Source organism: Lissotriton vulgaris, chromosome 8, assembly GCF_964263255.1.
Source record: "Lissotriton vulgaris chromosome 8, aLisVul1.2, whole genome shotgun sequence".
Taxonomy (NCBI): domain Eukaryota; kingdom Metazoa; phylum Chordata; class Amphibia; order Caudata; family Salamandridae; genus Lissotriton; species Lissotriton vulgaris.
This window is the reverse complement of record NC_141696.1, coordinates 285,842,610-285,864,587: the sequence shown is the minus strand read 5'-3', so window position 1 is coordinate 285,864,587 and position 21,978 is coordinate 285,842,610. Positions and strand designations below refer to the sequence as shown.

At 43.3% G+C, this 21,978-nt stretch overlaps 1 protein-coding gene across 2 annotated transcripts in view; it reads right to left on the bottom strand.

Moving 5' to 3' along the window:
• SAMSN1 (SAM domain, SH3 domain and nuclear localization signals 1) overlaps nt 1-21,978 on the bottom strand; it is a 523,635-nt gene that overhangs the window by 395,712 nt on the left and 105,945 nt on the right. For both annotated transcript variants that reach the window (XM_086934054.1, XM_086934053.1), the window contains exon 5: nt 5,579-5,665. In XM_086934054.1, coding sequence (XP_086790180.1) covers nt 5,579-5,665 — 87 coding nt within the window. The remainder of the gene's footprint in view (nt 1-5,578; nt 5,666-21,978) is intronic.

Here is a 21,978-nt window from a genome sequence, read left to right as displayed (position 1 = left end):
CCCCAATCAACCCCTTCTGAAGCAGTCCAACACAGATCTCAGGATTTGTCAACTGAAAACTTCTCAGACTCTTGAGTATTTAGGTTTCAGGACAATGATGTAGTTAGAAACAGCTCTGGTCAACATATGGTAAGGCATTCTTATCATTATATGAAAAGATGGTCACGCAACTCCCACAATCATGAGCCTTTTCCATAGAGCGTCATGAGAGAGGGGTAATTTCCAAAGTGCATCAAGGCTTGACTATTAGTTAAATATGCAGCACAATTCTAAGTAGCGGAAGGAGCTAGTTAGCATTAGACCTGCTTCCGTGACACCACACTCTAGCAAGGGAAGCAGTCTTCTAGAAGCGTGGCTCAGTGGTTAGAGGCGGCAGACCCGGAAGCTGAGATCGACCGTGGACCAGGGTTCGATTCCCCGCCTCGGCGGGTCTCGGGCTCAAAAATTCCACGGACTCGACAATTCTCGCTCTGGTGCCTACTCAACTCACGGGTTCACACTCTGCAACTCTGGGCAATAGCTTGCTTAATCTCCACTACGGCCCCTCGCGGCGGGATGCCTGGCTTTCACCTTGTGGACACCCTGCCGTGGCTTCTCACAGGGGAATACCAGGACGGGTTCCCTAAGCAAGCGCCGGGACGCTTACGAGCAGCTGTGCGCTTTACAAGTCCAGCACATTTACATTTACATTCTAACCACCTTTCGTAACTAGACACACAGTAGTCAGAAGAGTTTTTGCCCCAAGGCATTATTTACTATAATGAAGTGGCCTGGTGAAACGTAAAAACTGATCCTCTAATCCAGAGAAGTGAAACTGCTGAATGTCTTGCATAAAAAAGTAGTGTCAGCTCAAAAAAACTCTCACTCCTTCCTGTATGAGTTACAAATTACATAATGCTTGGAAGAGGGAAGGTGATGTTCTAGAAGTGATTGTATTTGTTCCCCACTGATGGGAAACCAAAGAGACTGAAAAAGGGCAAGTAGCAGGATCATTCTGGTTAAATGTCCCATCAAGAATTCAAACAGACTCAAATGGTTGATATTGACCATGCATATTAAACACAGGCAACTGGGTGTGGGGGTGAGGTTGAATTTGAACACTAGGAAGACACTCTAGTTTTAGGAGGTCTAATCTTTTCCTAAAACAAAAGAACTTTGAGCACAAAAGACATTTAATACTTTAAGTACAATGCTATTGAGGGAAATAAACTGGTGCCACAGTGCCTCATTGTACATTTGTAAAGCTGCCATCTTCTGTTATTTGATTACTATTGCTCCTTTGTTATTATACAAAAATTAAGGTTATTCACATGCACTCTATCAAGTGCAATACCAATAAAATAAAAAATGTAAGAGAGACATAGGGCAGATGTAATTCTTGTAGGACCAATATTATTTTCATGATCATGTTCAGTAGTTATTACTTTGAGCTCAACAAATAAATTCCTTGCACACAATATTTGCCATTTTTAAGAGCATAAAAAGGCATAGAACGCTGTAAATTACACATGGAAAGCTAATGGAATTTACACTCAAGAAGTAATGTAATCATATAAATGTCATGAATCCTCATTGCACACTTCCACCTCAGTACTTACAGTTTTAGAGGACAAAATGCTACTCCATTGTCTTCAGTAAAAAAGACTTGAAGACAAGTTAACACTGTCATTAGACCATAGTCTATTGTCTTCATAATTTTGGTACCTACAACATTACTTACTAACTTCAGAAGATCCAGCATGAGAATTGTAGCACTGATAGGTGTATTTAAGACTGAGGAGGAAATAAATGCAAAAATAAAGTTTGTGGTAAGACCTTGAGATTTGCAGTGAAAGTCCTAATGAAATAGGGAATTCTTTGAAGAATATACTACATAACAGTATGGCTTCATATCTTAACAGTGACAATTGAAAAATCACAAGGAGGGCAACGATAGAAGGGCGAAAGTTCTAAAACGATTGAGGATAAAGAAAATTAATCCAGTCTGCAGGTATAAAAATAAATCCTAAAAAAACAAGTAATAGTAAAAACTAAAGATTGTTGATTTGAATTTGATTGGTTTGTTTCATATTCCAGATACGATTGATAAACCGCAAAAATAAACCGCAAAAATCCCCATCGCCCATTGAATAGAGCGGGTAACCAGTAGCCAAATTAGGTATGTTCTCATACAAAAAAATGTTGTTCATATAGAATTCACATGGTGCAGGTGGAGGTGTAACACAAGCCTAGAGCAAGAATATGAGTTTACAGATTAACAAATATGGTATGACTATGTATATGTTTTGTTTAAAATGAAGTCTCATGAATATAAGAAATGCACGCTAGAACATCTAATGCTTTTAGTAAAAATAAGAAATGCTTTGTGAAACTTCCCTTTTTACAATATAATTATAAAAGATGATGTGAGGTAGACGGAACAATAAGTTCAATCCATAGAAATGTTTTGGAAGTGCAAATTAAACTGGAGTGTGGACTTGAAACATGAGGTTTTTTCCTTTAGCCAAAATGTTTGTGTAAAATCAAAGAAAAAAATAGTAGCTTTTGTGTAACAAGTGTTTTAAATTTCTGTTTTAATTTAGACAGTTTTTTAATGAAAAAAGTGTCCTGAAGAAGGTGACGATTTCTTTCACCGAAACGCCGCGTCGACATATATTCTTTTTTCTTTTTTCTTCATGAATTGTTTTATGATGTAATGCTTTTAGGAATAAAATGATGTTTTTAATATGACTATCGGAAAAACCAATAAATACAAATGAGATATAATTTATCCTCTTGCCTCTCCACCCTCATTGTATCCTACTGCTTGTTGCCTACAATTTAACACTTAAATATCACATATAATGTAAATTTGTTAATCTGTTTGAAACTCTAAGCCCTTCCTTGTTTAGTTCCTTTAACCAAGACCCTCGTGAGATAGGAGTCCATAACCAACAAAAAAGGAAAAGGGAATTCTTGCCTACATACAGACCTATTCCCTTTTTCAGTAAAGGGTTTCTCCCAATATTTTCAGTATTTTAGAAACGTCATTACATAGTTTGACTATCATCTTAAATAGTCTAAAATAAGCGGTGTCTGAACAGCAATATAGATCAAGAAAATGGTCTATGAGAATGTCATCAAGGAGGGAGTAAAATGAAGGGTCCTGCTCCCTTTTTATCCTTCAGTATCTGTCTGGCAAACCATACCTAAATGTTAAACCGCGTGGAGTCTCTCACTTAGGAGCCTGTGTTGGCAATGTTTCCATTTAGAGTTGGAACAGCAGGTACAGACATGAACATTTCTGAATCCTCAACTTAGGTTTGAAGGAAGGGACTCACAAGGATCCCCACAGTCAGGGCTTTAAGTGGAATGAAAAAACTGGGGGTCTCTCAAAGGTGCGTGGTCAATGTAATTAAGAGCATGGCTTAAAAACAAGTAAGCTAAAAATCTGGGTTTAGCACAGTGTGCCACCCGACTTGTATTTTGCTGTTCCTGTCATTGCGTCCAGATATATCATACAACAAGTCACATCATACCGACAAGTCAGGACTGTTGGCTTTGTCAATGGTTGCTAGTTGCATAAGATAAATAAGCAGCAACTATGACTTGTATATAATATTGAAAACACTTCCACTTAAAGCCCTGGTGGTGACACCATGACAATGTGGCTGCTCCTGAGATTCAAAAAGAGAAGGGAAATCCATAGAGAAAATGACTCTCTTTAAAGGATTTACCTTCCCTTGCAACGCTCACCACGCGCACATCGATGTCTGCGGTCCCGAAAAAAAACAGTACCGCCTGTGCCCGGGCACAAAACAGAGCCCGATAGAGACCCTTTTCGAGGCCCCCTTAAAAAAACTGCCGGTGCTCAGACCAGGTGAGACCCGGACCACTTAAAGCCCTGCCATAGTCTTCAATTTGAATGTGATCCTGATGGCCACATGTCACCAGAGTGTTTAAAGCGGATTCAGGAACTATGTGCTATTTGTGAAAGAGTATGCTACAAGATACAATGAAATGTGTTTACCTGGCTCCTGGGCACTCATTAAAATCAAATACAAATATTTGTGTGGTGTTAGGACATGTTAGTGCAAGGGCAAGGTGTGAGGAGTGTGGCCTGGTGCAGGCAGGCTTTATTTGTCACTCTGAGATTGTTCAACCTTGAGCCTAGATCATTCCTACACCATGGCTCACTCCTACACCATGGAAAGACCTGCACATAAGATCCTCCTCCTCACTTATTGAGTTCCACCAGAAGCTTGATATCTACAGGAAGCTGGAGACCTTGCTATTTTGAGTAGTCCCACTAGACCATAGGTGTGGGTAGACTCACAAATGCTCTGTGCCAGGATACCTTCTAGGATGATTACGCACTCTGCAAACCTTCATAACATAGACCGAGAATTTCTTCTTGTGGTCGAAGACAGTCGTGGTGTTAAGTAAGCTTTCCAGAGTTTGCTTGTTAACAGTTTTGCAGATCCAGCTACAGGATTTAAATGCAACACAATCATGTCTGTGGGTGGATGAAAGCGTGCATAAGTGCAAAAATGAGTGACAGGCTGCATGTATAATGGCTTACTAACCCCCAGATGCATCAAGCATCGATTTTGCGATTCCTTATTAGCGAAAAATAAGGAATCGCTAATAAGGAATAGCAAAATGCTATGCAGGAAGAACTCGCTCAAAAAATAGCAATTTCTTAAAATTCCTTAATTGCGACTCGCAAATTGCGAGTCACAATTAAGGAATACCTCCCCATTAATTCCCATGGGCGTAGATGCCCATAGGAATGAATGGGAAGACATTCTAAATTTGCGAATCCCAGTTAGCGACTCGCAAATTGAGAATGCGATTTCAAGGGTGCAGGGGTGTCCAAAGGACACCCTGTTGCACCCCTGAAATTGATCTGTGCACATATGTTGCGCGCACACATGCCCTTAGGGCATGTGTGTGCGCAACATGAAACTTTGAAAAATGGACAAAGGTGCATTTTTCAAAGTTTTTTCAAATTACCATGAAGTTGAACTTCATGGTAATTTGCTACTCCTATTAGTGAAATCGCTAATTTTTCAACTTTGATGCATTGCATTTAAGGAATCTCAATTTGAGATTCCTTAAATGCAAGTAATCACAATTTAGCGAATTCTCAATTAGCGATTTTTGCATTTGGGATAATGCATCCCAAATGCAAAAATACCGGTCGCAAAGGGGCAGATTCTTAGAATCTGCCCCTTTGCGAGCTATTTTTACCTTCATGAATCTATGCCTCAGTGCCTAAAACTATCATTAACAGAAGAGCCACTTTCTTTTAGAACTACACCTATTGTCATTGTCAATTCTTGTTGTTAATTTAGGTCACAATATCTAGAAAGTTAAAAGAAGTGGAAATAAATGTGCTATAAGAAACGATGTCATCTTAAACAATACATTTATAAAATAATTCAATTGATGAGCTCCGTGTGTTACCTGGGATCTGGACTGAAACTCCAGAAGAATGAGGGTCAAGTTCTAAAATGTATTATTTTGTGTTAATAGTTTTGGTAATTATGTTCCAGTGGAAAAGGGAATTGAAATCGGTTTAAAAAAAGGGGATTACCTTCAAGGTGACAATGCCTTCTGTTATACGTGTCTTTCTCACTCTTTTTAGAGTTCTGCACAAACGTGGTGTTAGCGTTCTTCCTTTCTGAAAACGAAAACATTAAAAATATGATCTAAACAACAAATGGTGTCTTATTAGTTTATCCATTGCTAAGAGTATAACTGCACAACAAAAAAAGAGCGAACATTTTTTTATATGTTGTGTGTGAAGAGTGGGTCAAGGAAAAGCCAACTGAAAAGGTTAGTCTGAAGCAATCTGCTAACATATTGACATTCATTTGTAATTATTCAGAAATTCCACTTCCCTCAGATAAAATAATGTGTTAATAGGTGCCAACCAAGCCATTAGTCATAGTACAATTATTGCTCTGTTCTGTATGTCCTATGTTCATATGGAAAATACATATGTACACACGAGCAGTGACCTCTGATTTAAGGTGCAAGGGTGCAAGGCTTTAACAGGTGATTACAATCTTTTTTATCAGACAGAGATCAAAGTGCATACGCTGTATCGCATCACCAGGTTGGCTCACCTGCACAACACCTCTGAGCTGGTTCCGCAACTTCCGCTTACTACACACACGAACAGGTGGCGTAAAAATGGGTATTCTACGTTTATGGAAAGCAACATAGGTCCCGATCCTAGCTTGTTGGATGATATGAGTGAAATGGGGCAGCCTTTGAAAGATTGGTATATACAGTACAAGATAAGATGGTGCAATTTGAAGAGGGGTCGGGAGGCTTTTTGATGTGAACTGTAATGGCTCACGCCCCCCTCCACCCCTCCCGTACAATTGTAGATGGATCCTTCCATGTCAGATCTCTGGGTTGTAGGGGAAGTCATTGCACAGTCACCTCGAGGAAACTGGCGGTAGAAGAGGTGATGGGACTGTTGCTGGTTGGAGGATATGTTCTTGCTCTCCTTGGATTTCCTTATTTAGATTCATCCTTGTCAAATTCTTTCTATACCTTCCTGATGGATGTATATCCATTGTTTATTCCTCTTCCTTTATGCTCTTTGCCAGCCTTGTTCTTGGAACACATAAGAGTGTTGTAACTAGTAGGAGAAACTTGCTCCATTTTTTGACTGTTATTGTAAAACTTGAATGAAGAATTGAAATACAAAATGCATACACTACTAATAATAAAAGTGCCTTGAGACCACATATAAAAATTCAATCAAATCATATTCCAATGATGGAAAGAGTGCTGGGGAATCCCAATAAATTTACGTGATCAATGAATATTTTAGTCTTATTTGCATTAGACTTAAACCAGACGTTTCCCGTCCCTATTATCACAGAATGTATGAGTTGGACAACGGTTCACCACAATGCATACATGAAAATTAAACATGTAAACGACAGATGCTTCTTGCCCTCATGCCTTAGGCATGGTCTATTATACTTCACTGTCAGGTTTTTGGAGATAGTGTAAGCTAACCAAAAGTGGCCCACAGAGAATCCCAATCGCCCACCCTTTCCAGTTGAAATGAACATACTTCAATTATGGATCAGGGGGAAAGTGGGGGCAGGGGTAGACATCAGAGACACTGTTTAAGGACTGACACTATATGTTGGCTCAGGTCCTTCACAGATCCATAATTCTGGATGCTTTTAAAAACAACCCAGCACAGAATAATCAGTATACTGGTCACAAGAATACACTGTGTGTGATATTTTGCATTCAGTATTAACCTTACCCTTTTCTCAGAGAGGGTAAGCATTGATGAGCTCTGTGTGTGACCAGGATTCTAGACTGAAGCTCCAGAATGCAAAGTGCCAAGTTCCAACAAATCCACAAAATAAGGTAACTTTAAAGTTCTGCCAGCAAGTGCATGTGAAGGGAAAGTCAAGGTAAGTTCAGAAGGGTCAGGGAGGGGAACCAAAAAGAACAATACAAGCAAAGCATAGGGATGAAGCAGGTGAGAAATTAGGCGAAGTAGCCAAAACAATGTGGAATGTTGCCATGCATCTATGAAATGCAGGTTTTATACTGCCATTTCTACTTCTGCCCTAAAAGTCCTGTCTTGGAACCCAGAGGTGAGTCTCAGTAAGTTTGGCTCAGCCTAGCAAAGTCTTTCTTCTTCTCTATTACTGCCATCTACTGCCTTTAAAGGGTGCATGGAAACACTTTGTTAAATTAGGATTGCAGTGATTGCATCTTCATTGTTCTTTCCCTCACCACCATGCATTCCTGTAAAACCTGACACTCACTCCCTCATCATCTCTTTGCATGAGAATTCAAGATAACACCGTGGACTGGATCTACTTCCTATTTCTCAATAAAGATCATTTCTACCCACTGTTTGCTGCATATTCATATCCACTTAGCACTAGAGTGCCACAAGACTCTGTCATTACACCAATCCTGCTTAACATGTACATCAGGGTGGCCCCAAAACCTGTTCCCAATTCAGCCATCGGATCACATCAGTTCAGTTTTCCCAGTTGTATACTGCTTGTCATTCCCTGTTTATTTAGCACAACTAGTATTACCTCCTTTTCTGAATCAGGAAACTCACTGACCACCAAGTCTTTTTAGGTCTCGCCTAGACGAAAGCAAAAGCGAAGCTTTTGCTGTCTATGCGAGACAACTTATGTTGCCGCTTTTCTGGGAATATTGTGGACATCAGACTGTGACGAGCCTGTCCTCCTGGAGATTGCAGCTCGTGAGCGCGCACGTCGCGTCGCCCTGCCTGCTATTCGCATTCACACAAAGGCTCCCGCACGCATGCGCACATACACACACTGCATACACACACACGCACCCCCCTTTAACAGACACACGCGCAGACAGACACACGCACGCACAGACACACTACAACAGACACACGCGCACACCCCACCCCCACTCACCTCTCCTCCTCCGCAACAGTCTCTTCTCTTTGCGCCGCGATGGGGGCGGGACTTCCGGTTGGGGCCGCGCTGCGATTGGCCGGCTGCCCAACCGCTTCCGGGTCGTCGCAGGCAGCGCGGCGGCCCAGCGGGAACTTGTTTTTAGTCCTCGGCGTCATCCCTTTACACATTGAGCCCCTGCTTGATTGAATAGGAATGCACGAGATCACATATCAAGACTTGAAAAGATAAGGCTAAAAGATGGCCCCTCGCAAGCTACCTCAGCATGAGGTATTCTCTTCAGAGGAAAACGGAGGTAACACCACCGTCTGAGATTGAATCCAGTCAGAAACTGCGCCAGTGAAATAGCTGGTGCATCCTGCATGCGGGGTTTCAAAAATGTAATGGAAGGGAGCCTTGGGGTTACAGTTGCTGCCAGTCGCCATCTCAGTCGGGTGTGCATCTAATAAAGGAAAAAAGTCTTCCACTTAGCTCGCCACTGTATTTGCTTCACTGGTAATATGTTATCGAACCAATATCGGCTGGGAGGAGAGGCAAGAAAGAAGTCGGCGCTGATTCTGTCAACATTGATCCAATTTTTGGAAAACGAAATAGCAAAACGGATGAGTCAAACAAGACGAGGTGCAATGGAATGCCCAACTTGACAGCGGAAACAGATTTTCCATAATCTTGTAGGCAACGGTGGCTGGTGTAACTTTCGGGCATAATTTTTGGGAGGCGACGCGCAGAAGGCAGCGAAGCTCACGAGAAGAGCTAGGTTACCGCGTGAAGCCAGCACGTGCCCGGCACTTACGTGCCCGAGCTTCAGCATCAACAAGGAAAGGACAGGTGCCTATGCCTAACAACACTTCAACGCTGCACGGCGTGACACCATTAGTCGGAGAATAAACAGAACAATCTGTTTTAAACATATTTCTAGCCGGACGCCCTGGCACTCATCTGCCATCAGCTGTTCTTTGAAATACTGTCAAAGGTTGTGCCATCAATGGGGGAAAAAAAGAAAGAAAAACAAGCATTTGCAATGCAATAGGTCTCGCATTTACACGAGTTTAAGCTATTGGCATTGTAAATGACAATGCCTTTAATTTCTGTTTTAAAAGCGAAAACAAAAATAAAAGGCTTTGTTATTTGCAATGTCACCTGCTCAAACTCGCGTAAATGCGAGACCTATTGCATTGCAAATGCTTGTTTAAAGTTGTGATTACATGTCTGATCCCAAATACCTCAGGACCCCTACTGTGGCAAGCCCTTAGAAGAGCACGAATGACCAACAAATCAGCCAAGCAACTTGTGTTATCTTGGAAACCTGAATAGACAACTATGACAAGCATTGGTTGAGCAAATCTGACCAATGGTTTACTAATTTGTTTTTTTTAAAATATTTCTTTATTGGCTTTTTCAAGTTGGTACAACAGTAACCAAGACACGGGCAAATAATAGCAGTTATATCAGCATATAGAACAGCAGAAATCACAGTAACATAACATGGAACTATAAGCAATATGAAGAAACATGTATTGCGTATGTAGATCGAATTTCTATTGTTCGGTTTTAGCTCCCGTATGAGGGCGGTTCGCTAGGTCAATATATTCCTGAGCTTAATCCCATTAATATATATCCATTCTACAACAATGGTCTAAATTATACAATCTAAAACATTTAAATAATTCGGGAAAATGTGGTGGCCATGGAAACTCAATGTTATTAACCATATGATAACAAAAAGATAAGATACATAGTGGGAAGCGTCTGGGACATCTATGAGTGCTATGTATAAGCTAACGCTCTTCGCTCTGTCCTCTTCCAGGGCGTCTAAGGGTGAGGTCCTTCCCCATGTGCTGGGGACAGTGGAATCGCATTTCAGGCCCACCCCCCATAATTGACAGAACGGAAACCATCACAAGTGTCATAGTGATCAGGTGTGTTTTGGACTGTGCTACTGATCAAGCAGGGGCATCTAATTCATCTTGCAGCTTAACCACATATGTGTCCCATAGGGTGGCAGCAACCCCCTCTTTCAGCACATGAGTCGTGTCCCATAAAGTCAGCCTCGGCAGTCACCCATCTAAGCCCAACCCAGAGTCAGTAGTAGATTGGGGGTGGATGCACTTCCTTCCATGACATAGCTAATAGTCGATTGAAGAAGGTCATTGAAAGATCAGCTTTTTTAAAATAATGTTTTGTGCGTTTTGTTTGCTTGGCAATACCAAGCAAGCAAAGAGGGGGGTTGTGCGGTAGTTGCACATCAATCACCTCTGACACCTGTTCCATTACTTGCACCTATATCTTTGCTAATGGGGGGCATTCCCACACTATGTGCAAGAAGGTGGAGTTGCGATAACCACATCGGAGGCCCATTGGGGCCCTCTCGGAAACATCTTATCTAGATGATATGGCATAAGGTAAGTGTGATGAAGAAAGTTGAATTAAGGGATCTTCAGACAAGCATTGCAGGGCACCAAATTTACCTGTTTGAGCGCCACCCCCCACTTCTTAGCAGTCAGAACTGCCCCCAGACAACGCAAAGCAAGATCCGCGTCCGCAGCTGGTAGTCTTGCATATAGCACAGTGACAGTCCTACACCCCAGTCTGTGCATCAGTATTTACTGCAACTCATGGTGTAGGTTTGGGGCCTCCTGACCCACCATCCAGGTTTTCCCATGCTCCAGAACGGGAGCATTGTAGGCCATGAACGGGCCAGCTCCCATGTCATTGACATTTTGCAGATCCTGAAAGGATCGCAGGTCTACATCGTTGTATATGTCTCCCAATCAGGATTCCCCCAACTCTTGTGAAGGTACAATGTCATGAGCCATGGAGAGCCCTCATCCATGGCATACTCCAAAGTGGTAATTGTGGTGTGTAAGGCTGCACGCTGTGTTGTGGCTGAATGCATCTGGCCCAACAGTGTTTCGGGATGCTTGTCAATCTACTCATTTCTCAGGGTGGGCCACCAGGTGATAACAGCCACTCCAGTATTCCTAAACCACCAAGTTCCTCTCTGACCAACCTACCCTCACTCATTGTGTCCCCCACTAGCCAGTGCATATACCATTGTACCTGCTCAGCTGTGAAATAGAACTCGAGTGCGGGTGCTCCCTGACCAACTTCCATTAATGATCGCTGGAGTGTTGGTATAGATCCGCGATCCGCCCCATATTAGGTCAGAGACTAATCACCATAAGTCCCCAAAAAAGGCCCTGGTGGGCATTAAAGGTACCATCACGAAGAAATAGAGGAACCGCAGGAGTATTAACATTTTTGCTATGGATGCCCGGCTCATGGGGGATTGTGGCAGGTGAGTCTAAAAGCCAAGGACTGCCTCAGTGACGTCAGAGTTCTGCCATGTTTCCCATTGATAAGGTCCTTGTCAGTGTGGTATATGTTCCCCCCGAGATAACGAAACATCTTGAAATATGGGGGCGCCAGTGGCGCCCCACTGCCACACCCCAGTCATGGCCTCTTGCCTGCAGCAGGTCAGCCAGTGTGAAGATTACAGGGGGTAGGGAGCAACCCTGATGTGTACCCCTACCAATGTTGAACTGATGAGATATGTGATGTCCCAACCCCAGTTATGACTGTGGTGCCGTGTAAAGTAACAACCCATCTCAGAAACTCGGGACCCATCCCTAGAGCCTCCAGGACTAGCAACAAATATGACCACCCAAAGGTTTCAAAGCTGTTTTGAAGTCTGAGGAGACTACCACTGGAAGTTTCACAGACCCTTCAACAGCACCCATAATGTGGCACAGCGTACCCGTGTTATGGGGGATGAAACCGCTTTGGTTGGGGTGGACCAGCGTCTTGGGCATCGGGAGAAATCATTTCACCAGTACTTTGCTCAAGATTTTATAGTCAATATTGAAGGGCAATAGCAGCTTACAGCAAGGGTTCTTTGCCAGATATGGGTAACAGCACTATAAGGACTTCACATAGAGATTTCGGCAGCCTAACCTGCTGGTGTGCCTCTTGTTACATTACAAGCAACTTGTGTGCAAGGCTAGCCCTAAACATTGCATAATATTCCACTGGGAAACCAATTTGTTCCCAGGTCTTTATTGTGGGCCATCGAGCATATTGCTACCTGTAATTCCTCGAGTTGTAGCGGTTGCTCAAGTTTCTGGAACTGCAGGGGGTAAAGGTGGGGGAGGGCAGCTCCGGTGCTGTAGTTCCAGAGGCAGTCCGGGGAGAATACTAAGTCTTGTAGTACTGGAGAAAGACCTCACATGTAGGTGCCTGGGAGTTCACAACATTGCCAGTGGGACTGTGATTCACCCAAATAATAGTCATAGGGACTGCAGAGTGCAGGAGCCGTGCCAGCATGCAGCCTTGTTTATCCTCATCTGTGTATTACCAAGCCAGGTTCACGTAGCCGTGCCCAAGCGTCAACCACTGTTACTGCCTCTAATGCAGTATGCACAGGTGTGCTCTCTAATGCCAGCTCACTTCGAATGATGGTTGCCCATTCCCCTCATGAAGTCATAATACAATATCCTCTCATAGCCACCTTCATGGCATCCCCCTCTAAGCCCTTGGACTCGGAGGAGCCTTCATTCTCCTCAAAGTAATGGAACAGATGGCCACTGATGGTGTCCCTGTATACTGCATCAAGGAGGGCCTCCATCAGCAAATGCCAGGTCAGTATTGACACCCTGTCCTCCCCCAGTGAAAGGTCACCTTAAGGAGGCTATGATCTGATGTTGTCCAGCCTAAGTACTCCGAGCTCTGCACAGGGGGCTAGAACTCTACATGTTAAAAAATATAATCCAGCATAGTGTATATCTGGTGCCCTGGATCATAATAGATGTATTTTGCATTTCCCGAGTGGCCCATTCACCAGATATCATGAAGATGTGTCATGGATGTCCATTGCCTGAAGTATTTGGTTGCCTCAAGGCCCTGCATCCCAGGTTTGGGGGTACCAATCCATCCGTAGCAGTGCAATGTACATAACTGTAGGACACATTTCTGGGTCCGGTGAGAGCGGTTACGTCCAGGTTCCGAACTGGTGCCTGGCGGAAAGGGCGGTGTGCCAAGTCACCAACACCCCCCTCCTGAGACCTATGGTGCACTTAGTATTAGCAACTTATAATAAACTTGGTTTTTCTCCACAATTGAGTGAATCCATCTAGTGTTTTAGACTTTTTTACACTAGTAGCTCCAGGTTAGGGGTGGGCCTTAGCGCGCCCATACCGGCGGGGTTCTTCTCACATCACACTGGTCCTGATGAAAGCCTGACAAACTGTTCAATTAAAGGCAGAAACATGTTGACCAACACCTTTGAGATAAAAATAGACTTTTAATTTGGTCCTTTATCCCCCACCTTTTTTATTCATGTTCAATTGGCAAATCAAATCAAACACTTTTTTGACCTAATTGGACATTTTTTAATTCACTTATATCACCTTTCACCAATCACTGAACCAGCTCCGTAGTAATCTGGCATTGCAGCACACTTGGGTGGCATTCGGCCACTCCTGGTTGGGCCCGATGATGAAGCATGTCACCAACTAGGTTGGTGAATGAGGGCCTTCAGAAAAACCGAAAGTGTTTTCATTCACGAGACATTGTTACAGTGAATGCAGATACATGCTTGCTCTTCTCGTATATATAACGTTTTCATACACTCCTTTGTTGTTGTTTGGCCTTAGCTTGAGAGGAGTAGGAGTGTTCTTTTTGTTCCCTTCCTCTCCTGTTGTTCTATACACCCCATACGGAGCATACACGCCCCAGAGTTTTCTGACAGTCAAACATGACCTCTAGGTGCCCCCAAAGTGATCGCCCCACCATCCGTCAACCCCAGCACAAGCTCAAATTGTTTTACTAACCAGAACGGCAAGAGTCACTGTTCCGGAATCTCTCTTCAAGATGACCCTACCAAAGCAATGGTAGAGCCCCCATCTGAGGTCATCGAACCGGGAGCACCCAGCATGGATCCCTGGTTGGGGTCAGGTGCCAGTGCTTGAAATCAATTAGCACCATGAAGCAAGACCTCTGGCACTACCTGTGCTCGTTCTTTTGCAACTTGTTAGTCAGATGGATATGCTCTGGGTTTGCGCAGGAGGGGGCGGCATTGGGTCTCCCATTGAGCCATCCTTGCAGGTCTTCACCTTCCGTTCCTGACTTGCCCTGAACTCCCTTTGTGTGCAGCCACGTCCAGGCCTCATCTGGGGATGAAAAGAAGTGAGTTGTGTTGGCATCTACCACCCTGAACATCGCAGGGAAGAGCAGGTCATACGTGAGTCCCGAGTTCCACAGTTACACTTTTACTGCTCCACATGTATTGTGATGCTTTTAGACCTCTGCTTTGTAGTCAAGATGCGTTAGGATGATGTTCTCATTATGAGTCATGGGGCCCTCCACTCGGAACAGCTGCAAGAGTAAGTCTCTGTCCCTGTAATTCAGCAGATGCGTTATCACTGGGCATGGAAGGGCCCCCACAACAGGGGGCTGGCCAGGAATATGGTGTGCTCTTTTCCAAAAGCAAAACTTAGGGATACGGTTGGCCAGAAGCATTTGTGACACCAAGTCCTCTAGAAAGAATTCCTCTTGTTGGGGCCACCACCCTCTCGGGGAGGCCCCGGAAGTGGATGGTATTGCGTCTTAAGCGCCCCTCCACATCCTCCACTCTCACCTTGAGGCCACCCACTTTAGTCTGCAGGATCTTTAGTTGATCTTGTATGGCCACCAAGGAGGGTCACATAGAAGTCAGGGAGGACTATACATCGTCTACTCTCTCCACGAGCTTGGCATGATCTGCCAAATTTGATCATGAGATTTGGCATTTTCAGCAAAAATTAAGACATCATCCTGAAACACTAACACCCCTTCCACCGCCTTGAGAAGATTGTACATTACTTTCTGGAACACAGAGGCTGCACAGGCCAAACCAAAAGGCATTCAACATTATTAGGAAAGGCCCAATAAAACGTATGCAGTCAAGTGCCCTGAATCAGGTTGAAGTTCCACCTGGTGCTATGCACTAGCCAAATTGAGTTTTGAAAACAGCTTTGCTCCCCTTATGCTTGTAGATAAGTCGTTGATCTTAGGCAAAGGGCGATAGTCAACCCAAATTTCTTTGTTCAATGACCTAAGGTCCACAAATACACAAAGTTGACCACACCTCTTGCGAGCAACCATCAAGGGAGATAGCCATAATGAAGATTGAGTTACCTCAATTATACCTTTGTCACACAGACTCTTAAGTTATTTTTCCAGATCTTCTCTCACACTGAATGGCATCCCCTGAGTTTGTGTTTAATAGGGCCAGCTCCATCCTTTATTTTGATTTGGTGTTTAAAACCTCGAATCCCGCCCAAATTATCACTAAAAACAGGTGGGAATTCCTCCATCCACCTTTGACCTATATCCTCACAGACACCCAACAAGATTTGTTCTTTGGCCCCAGGTCTTAGTATCATACCAGACAACCCTTGGTGAAACCAACCCGAATGTTGAGGCCCTTGACAGCTACGCAAACAATGCCCCTGATTTTCCTCCCCTTGAACTCCATCACCTCCTCCAAATAACCTAACATTCATATAATCAACAGTCTGACACAGCATTAAACAATTCTTCATTTAAGAGTACTATGCTTTTTAGCGGCCCTCGATGAGGTAATGGGACTGCACTCCATAGATAAAATGTCTATGGGAGAAAAACATAAAGGAGTATATTTGTGCACATGGCACTTTAAAGTTGGAGACTGGCAGTATATATCAGGATAGGAAAAGCACAATACTGGGAAATAATGGGAGGATAAAATTATGCAACAAGAAATCATGTACTTCACAGAAACAAACTAATTCTTGAAAGTAATCCTCAAACATAGTCAACAAGTTCCGTCCAAAATCATGTATTTGTTCTGTCATTTGATCTATTTAAAAATGCTGTGTTTAAGCCTTTATGATTTGAATCATGAATTATTTATAGTGGACTGAAAGCAGACAAAGCATTTTTACACTGACCAAATGAAATCAGAATGACTAAAAGATCATAATGACACTTTGAGTTAATGCATATTTTTCTGACACAAGAGTTCGGCAACACATAGAGGCAGTTATTTGTCTGGATTTCTGAGCTCTGCTATCAGCGAAACAAATAAATATTTCAAATTTAAATATGTGTTCAGAACGCCAAAAGGAGTGAAAAATAGCTTCTGCACTTGTGCAGCCAAAAAATACAGTGTAATGATACATCCCTTGCTATTTACAGCACTTAGAAAGGGCAGATCTGTGGTATGAAGCTCCATGTAAACAAGAAAATACTTTTTTATGTTTACTCAGGTGATGAAAAAATAGCAACTCCACTTCCACTCAAACACGAGGGGGTGAAACTTAGTCACAATAATCACAAAAGTACCCACATTTAGAGTCATACATTAATTATATGTGCATGTATGGGAAGGGAGGGTATAATTTAAATTTTAGTGACTTCCATGCAAACACCTGAATTCACTCGAACTGCCAAGCCTTGTCTTCCCTGGACCGGAATCAAGCATCCTAGGACCGGTTTCTGGCTATCAGCCGTCTTCAGCCAGGATAGCTTGACTCCAGTGGCGTGGAGAGCACGGGTCTCATGTCTGAGCATACCCTTCCCACTTGGGGTGACAAATGTAAAAACAACAGTTGATGGACAGAATGCAGAACAATGTCATACATTCACCCCAGTACAGAGATCTGGGCCTAAATCCATAGTTCTTTGCACTCCACACCACCCCAGTTCAGACATGGCCATATGCAAATCAGTCTTGACCCTGTGCCTCATGGGAACAGTCCAGCCCGAACTGCCAAGCCATGTCTTCCGTGGACCGGTATCAAGCATCCTAGGACCGGTTTCTGGCTATCAGCTGTCTTCACTTTAGGAAAAACGAACAGGTAGCACCGGGTTTTGTGCATATTTCACAAAGAAGAAATTAGACGTTGTACAAGTGAACTAATTAGCACCATGTATATTCCTGATATATTCTTCTATTTTCTTTTTATAACAGAGAGAAGGACACTGTGCTCAAATAGTAGTCGTGTTGTGATAAGTGCAAGAGGTTCTTCTAAGTTCCTATGTATTCAGTTATTATCCATGTACTGGTATGTCTTCTTATGTCATGATCTTGAGTTTATAAAGAACGCCTTCCAACTGGATAGGTATTATCCGTGCACTGGTATGTCTTCTTATGTCATGATCTTGAGTTTATAAAGAACGCCTTCCAACTGGATACTTCAGTATCCAGTTGGAAGGCGTTCTTTATAAACTCAAGATCATGACATAAGAAGACATACCAGTACACGGATAATGACTGAATACATAGGAATTTAGAAGAACCTCTTGCACTTATTACAACAAGACTATTATTTGAGCACAGTGTCCTTCTCTCTGTTACCAGTGGGCACAAGAACATCCTCCACAGTACCCTTCCTATTCCAATTATTTTCTTTACCTGGAAGGACACAAGATAAAGTATCTAAATTTTCCTTACCACGTACCCATCCTCTAGGAACTCTATACATGAGAACCATAGATCCGACACTAATCATGCAGCAAAGTTAGTCCTCCTGGACTCCTTTCCAGTAACTACGTTTGCGAGGAAAAAAAAATACAGAATTCCTTAAGAAGGCATACGCCGAAACGCATTGAATGGGAATTTGGTTCTGTATTTGATGAATTGTATTATATGTGTTTTGTAATTTGTTTGCACTACTGTATTATTGATTCATATAATTGTATAAAGAGTATTTATTTTATGTTTGTAAAAAGAAAAAAAGACGAAAAGATGAAATAATAATTCAATTTAACATTGTTATAAAAATAAAATAGAAGAATATATCATGAATATACATGGTGCTAATTGTTCACTTGTACAACGTCTAATTTCTTCTTCGTGAAATATACACAAAACCCGGTGCTAATTGTTCGTTTTTCCTAAAGTATAGTTTCCTTGCTAGGGTTTATCCTTTTAGGCAGGGGCCCCTTTTTCCATATGTATCAGCTGTCTTCAGCCAGGATAGCTTGACTCCAATGGCGTGGAGAGCACAGGACTCACGTCTGAGCATACCCGTCCCACTCGAGGTGACAAATGCAAAAACAACAGTTGGTGAACAGAATGCAGAACAATGTCATACATTCACCCCAGTACAGAGATCTGGGCCTAAATCCATCGTGATTTTGCACTCCACACCACCCCAGTTCAGACATGGCCATATGCAAATCAGCCTTGACCCTGTGCCTCATGGGAACAGTCCAGCCCTAGCTGTCAAGCCATGTCTTCCCTGGACCGGAATCAAGCATCCTAGGACTGGTTTCTGGCTATCAGTCGTCTTCAGCCAGTATAGCTTGACTCCAGTGGTGTGAAGAGCACGGGACTCACGTCTGAGCATACCAGTCCCACTCGGGGTGACAAATGCAAAAACACTAGTTGATGGACAGAATGCAGAACAATGTCATACATTCACCCCAGTACAGAGATCTGGGCCCAAATCCATCCTTTTTTTGCACTCCACACCACCCCAGTTCAGACATGGCCATATGCAAATCAGCCTTGACCCTGTGCCTCATGGGAACAGTCCAGCCCTAGCTGTCAAGCCATGTCTTCCCTGGACCGAATTCAAGCATCCTAGGACTGGTTTCTGGCTATCAGCCGTCTTCAGCCAGGATAGCTTGACTTCAGTGGCGTGGAGAGCACGGGACTCACGTCTGAGCATACCCATCCCACTCAGTGTGACAAATGAAAAAACAACAGTTGATGGACAGAATGCAGAAGAATGTCATACATTCACCCCAGGACAGAGCTCTTGGCCTAAATCCATCGTTTTTTGCACTCCACACCACCCCAGTTCAGACATGGCCATATGCAAATTAGGCTTGACCTTGTGTCTCATGGGAACAGTCCAGCCCGAACTGCCAAGACATGTCCCGTGGCTGGGATCTTTGTGATACATTGAGGAACGTGCAAGTTGCAACCCCATAACAAGAATACTACTATACTTAGACAGTATATTAGTTACACACCAGATTGGATTTAATTCTCAGTAATTAGCAGATGGCTAACCTGGTGCTAGACACGGAAGACTTAGGCAGCACACTATCATACCACCATCCCCCCTAGACGGTGAACGAATGGGGCAGAATGCAAGCACAAATAACAACCTATATACTGAATATCCTTGCACTAGCAGATGCCCCAGTGAAGGACACCTCTAGTAAAGCTTTCACAGAGTATTTCATGGAAAATAAGGGGCTAGCACGGTATGGGACGCCTTTGAGGTAGCAATATGAGGGATGAGGGATGTTGTGATAAGTGCAAGAGGTTCTTCTAAGTTCCTATGTATTCAGTTATTATCCATGAACTGTTATGTCTTCTTATGTCATGATCTTGAGTTTATAAAGAACGCCTTCCAACTGGATAGTTATTATCCGTGTACTGGTATGTCTTCTTATGTCATGATCTTGAGTTTATAAAGAGCGCCTTCCAACTGGATACTTCAGTATCCAGTTGGAAGGCGTTCTTTATAAACTCAAGATCATGACATAAGAAGACATACCAGTACACGGATAATGACTGAATACATAGGAACTTAGAAGAACCTCTTGCACTTATCACGACAATACTATTATTTGAGCAAAGTGTCCTTCTCTCTGTTACCAGTTGGCACAAGAACATCCTCCACAGGACCCTTCCTATTCCAATTATTTTCTTTACCTGGAAGGACACAAGGAAAAGTATCTCAATTTTCCTTTCCACGTACCCATCCTCTAGGAACTCTATACATGAGAACCATAGATCCGACACTATTCATGCAGCAAAGTTAGTCCTCCTGGACTCCTTTCCAGTAACTACGTTTGCGAGGGGAAAAAAATACAGAATTCCTGAAGAAGGCATACGCCGAAACGCGTTGAATGGGAATTTGGTTCTGTATTTGATGAATTGTATTATATGTGTTTTGTAATTTGTTTGCACTACTGTATTATTGATTCATATAATTGTATAAAGAGTATTTATTTTATGTTTGTAAAAAGAAAAAAAGACAAAAAGATGAAATAATAATTCAATTTAACATTGTTATAAAAATAAAATAGAAGAATATATCATGAATATACATGGTGCTAATTAGTTCACTTGTACAACGTCTAATTTCTTCTTTGTGAAATATACACAAAACCCGGTGCTACCTGTTCGTTTTTCCTAAAGTATAGTTTCCTTGCGAGGGTTTATCCTTTTAGGCAGGGGCCCCTTTTTCCATATGTATCAGCTGTCTTCAGCCAGGATAGCTTGACTCCAATGGCGTGGAGAGCACAGGACTCACGTCTGAGCATACCCGTCCCACTCGGGGTGACAAATGCAAAAACAACAGTTGGTGAACAGAATGCAGAACAATGTCATACATTCACCCCAGTACAGAGATCTGGGCCTACATCCATCATGATTTTGCACTCCACACCACCCCAGTTCAGACATGGCCATATGCAAATCAGCCTTGACCCTGTGCCTCATGGGAGCAGTCCAGCCCTAGCTGTCAAGCCATGTCTTCCCTGGACCGGAATCAAGCATCCTAGGACTGGTTTCTGGCTATCAGTCGTCTTCAGCCAGTATAGCTTGACTCCAGTGGCGTGAAGAGCACGGGACTCACGTCTGAGCATACCAGTCCCACTCGGGGTGACAAATGCAAAAACAACAGTTGATGGACAGAATGCAGAACAATGTCATACATTCTATTCTATTCTATTGTTTTGGTAGAGCGCAAACAGCTGCCCCAGCAATGAGGCGTCCCGGCGCTAGGAACCACAGAAACCTGGCCTGAGCGGGAAAGGTGGGAGGAAATTAGGGGAGAGGGAATAGGTACGTTTTAATTGCTTTCCGGAACGCCGGTAGGCTTTCTATGGAGCGGATGTATTGTGGCAGACTGTTCCAAAGTTTAGCTCCAAGGAACCTAAAAGAGCGGCCGCCCATGCGGCAGAGTTTTATGCGTGGAACGCATAGGAGATTTTGGTTTGAGGATCTCAGGTTACGTGGCGGCACGTAGGGGGTGAGGAGTGGTCGAAGCAGTGGGGGGGTATCCAGTTTGATGATTTTGAAGGACATGATAAGGGCCTTGAACTTAATTCTGGAGTCGACGGGTAGCCAGTGTAATTTTTGTATGGTCGCTCTGGCTGAACATCTGCGGGGGAGGCCGACTAGAGTTCTAGCCGCAGAGTTTTGCACGCGTTGGAATCGTGCTACCTCACTTTTGTTGGCGCCAAGAAGGAGAACATTGGCGTAGTCAAGACGCGAAAGGATGGTAGCTTGAATGATAAGTTGGCGAGTCTTGGCATTGAAGAAGCCTAGTATGTGGCTAAGACTCCTCAGCAGGCCGATACAGGTGCCAGCAACTTTTTTGGTGTGGGCCTGAAAATTGAGTGAGGCATCCATCCAGACTCCTAGGTTTTTCACTAGGGGTTTGGGAGATGGGAAGGTGCCTAGGGAGGACGGCCACCAATGCTCATTCCAGAGGCTGGTGTTTTTGCCAAGGAGTAACACCTCTGTTTTGCCAGCATTAAGCTGTAGACAGTT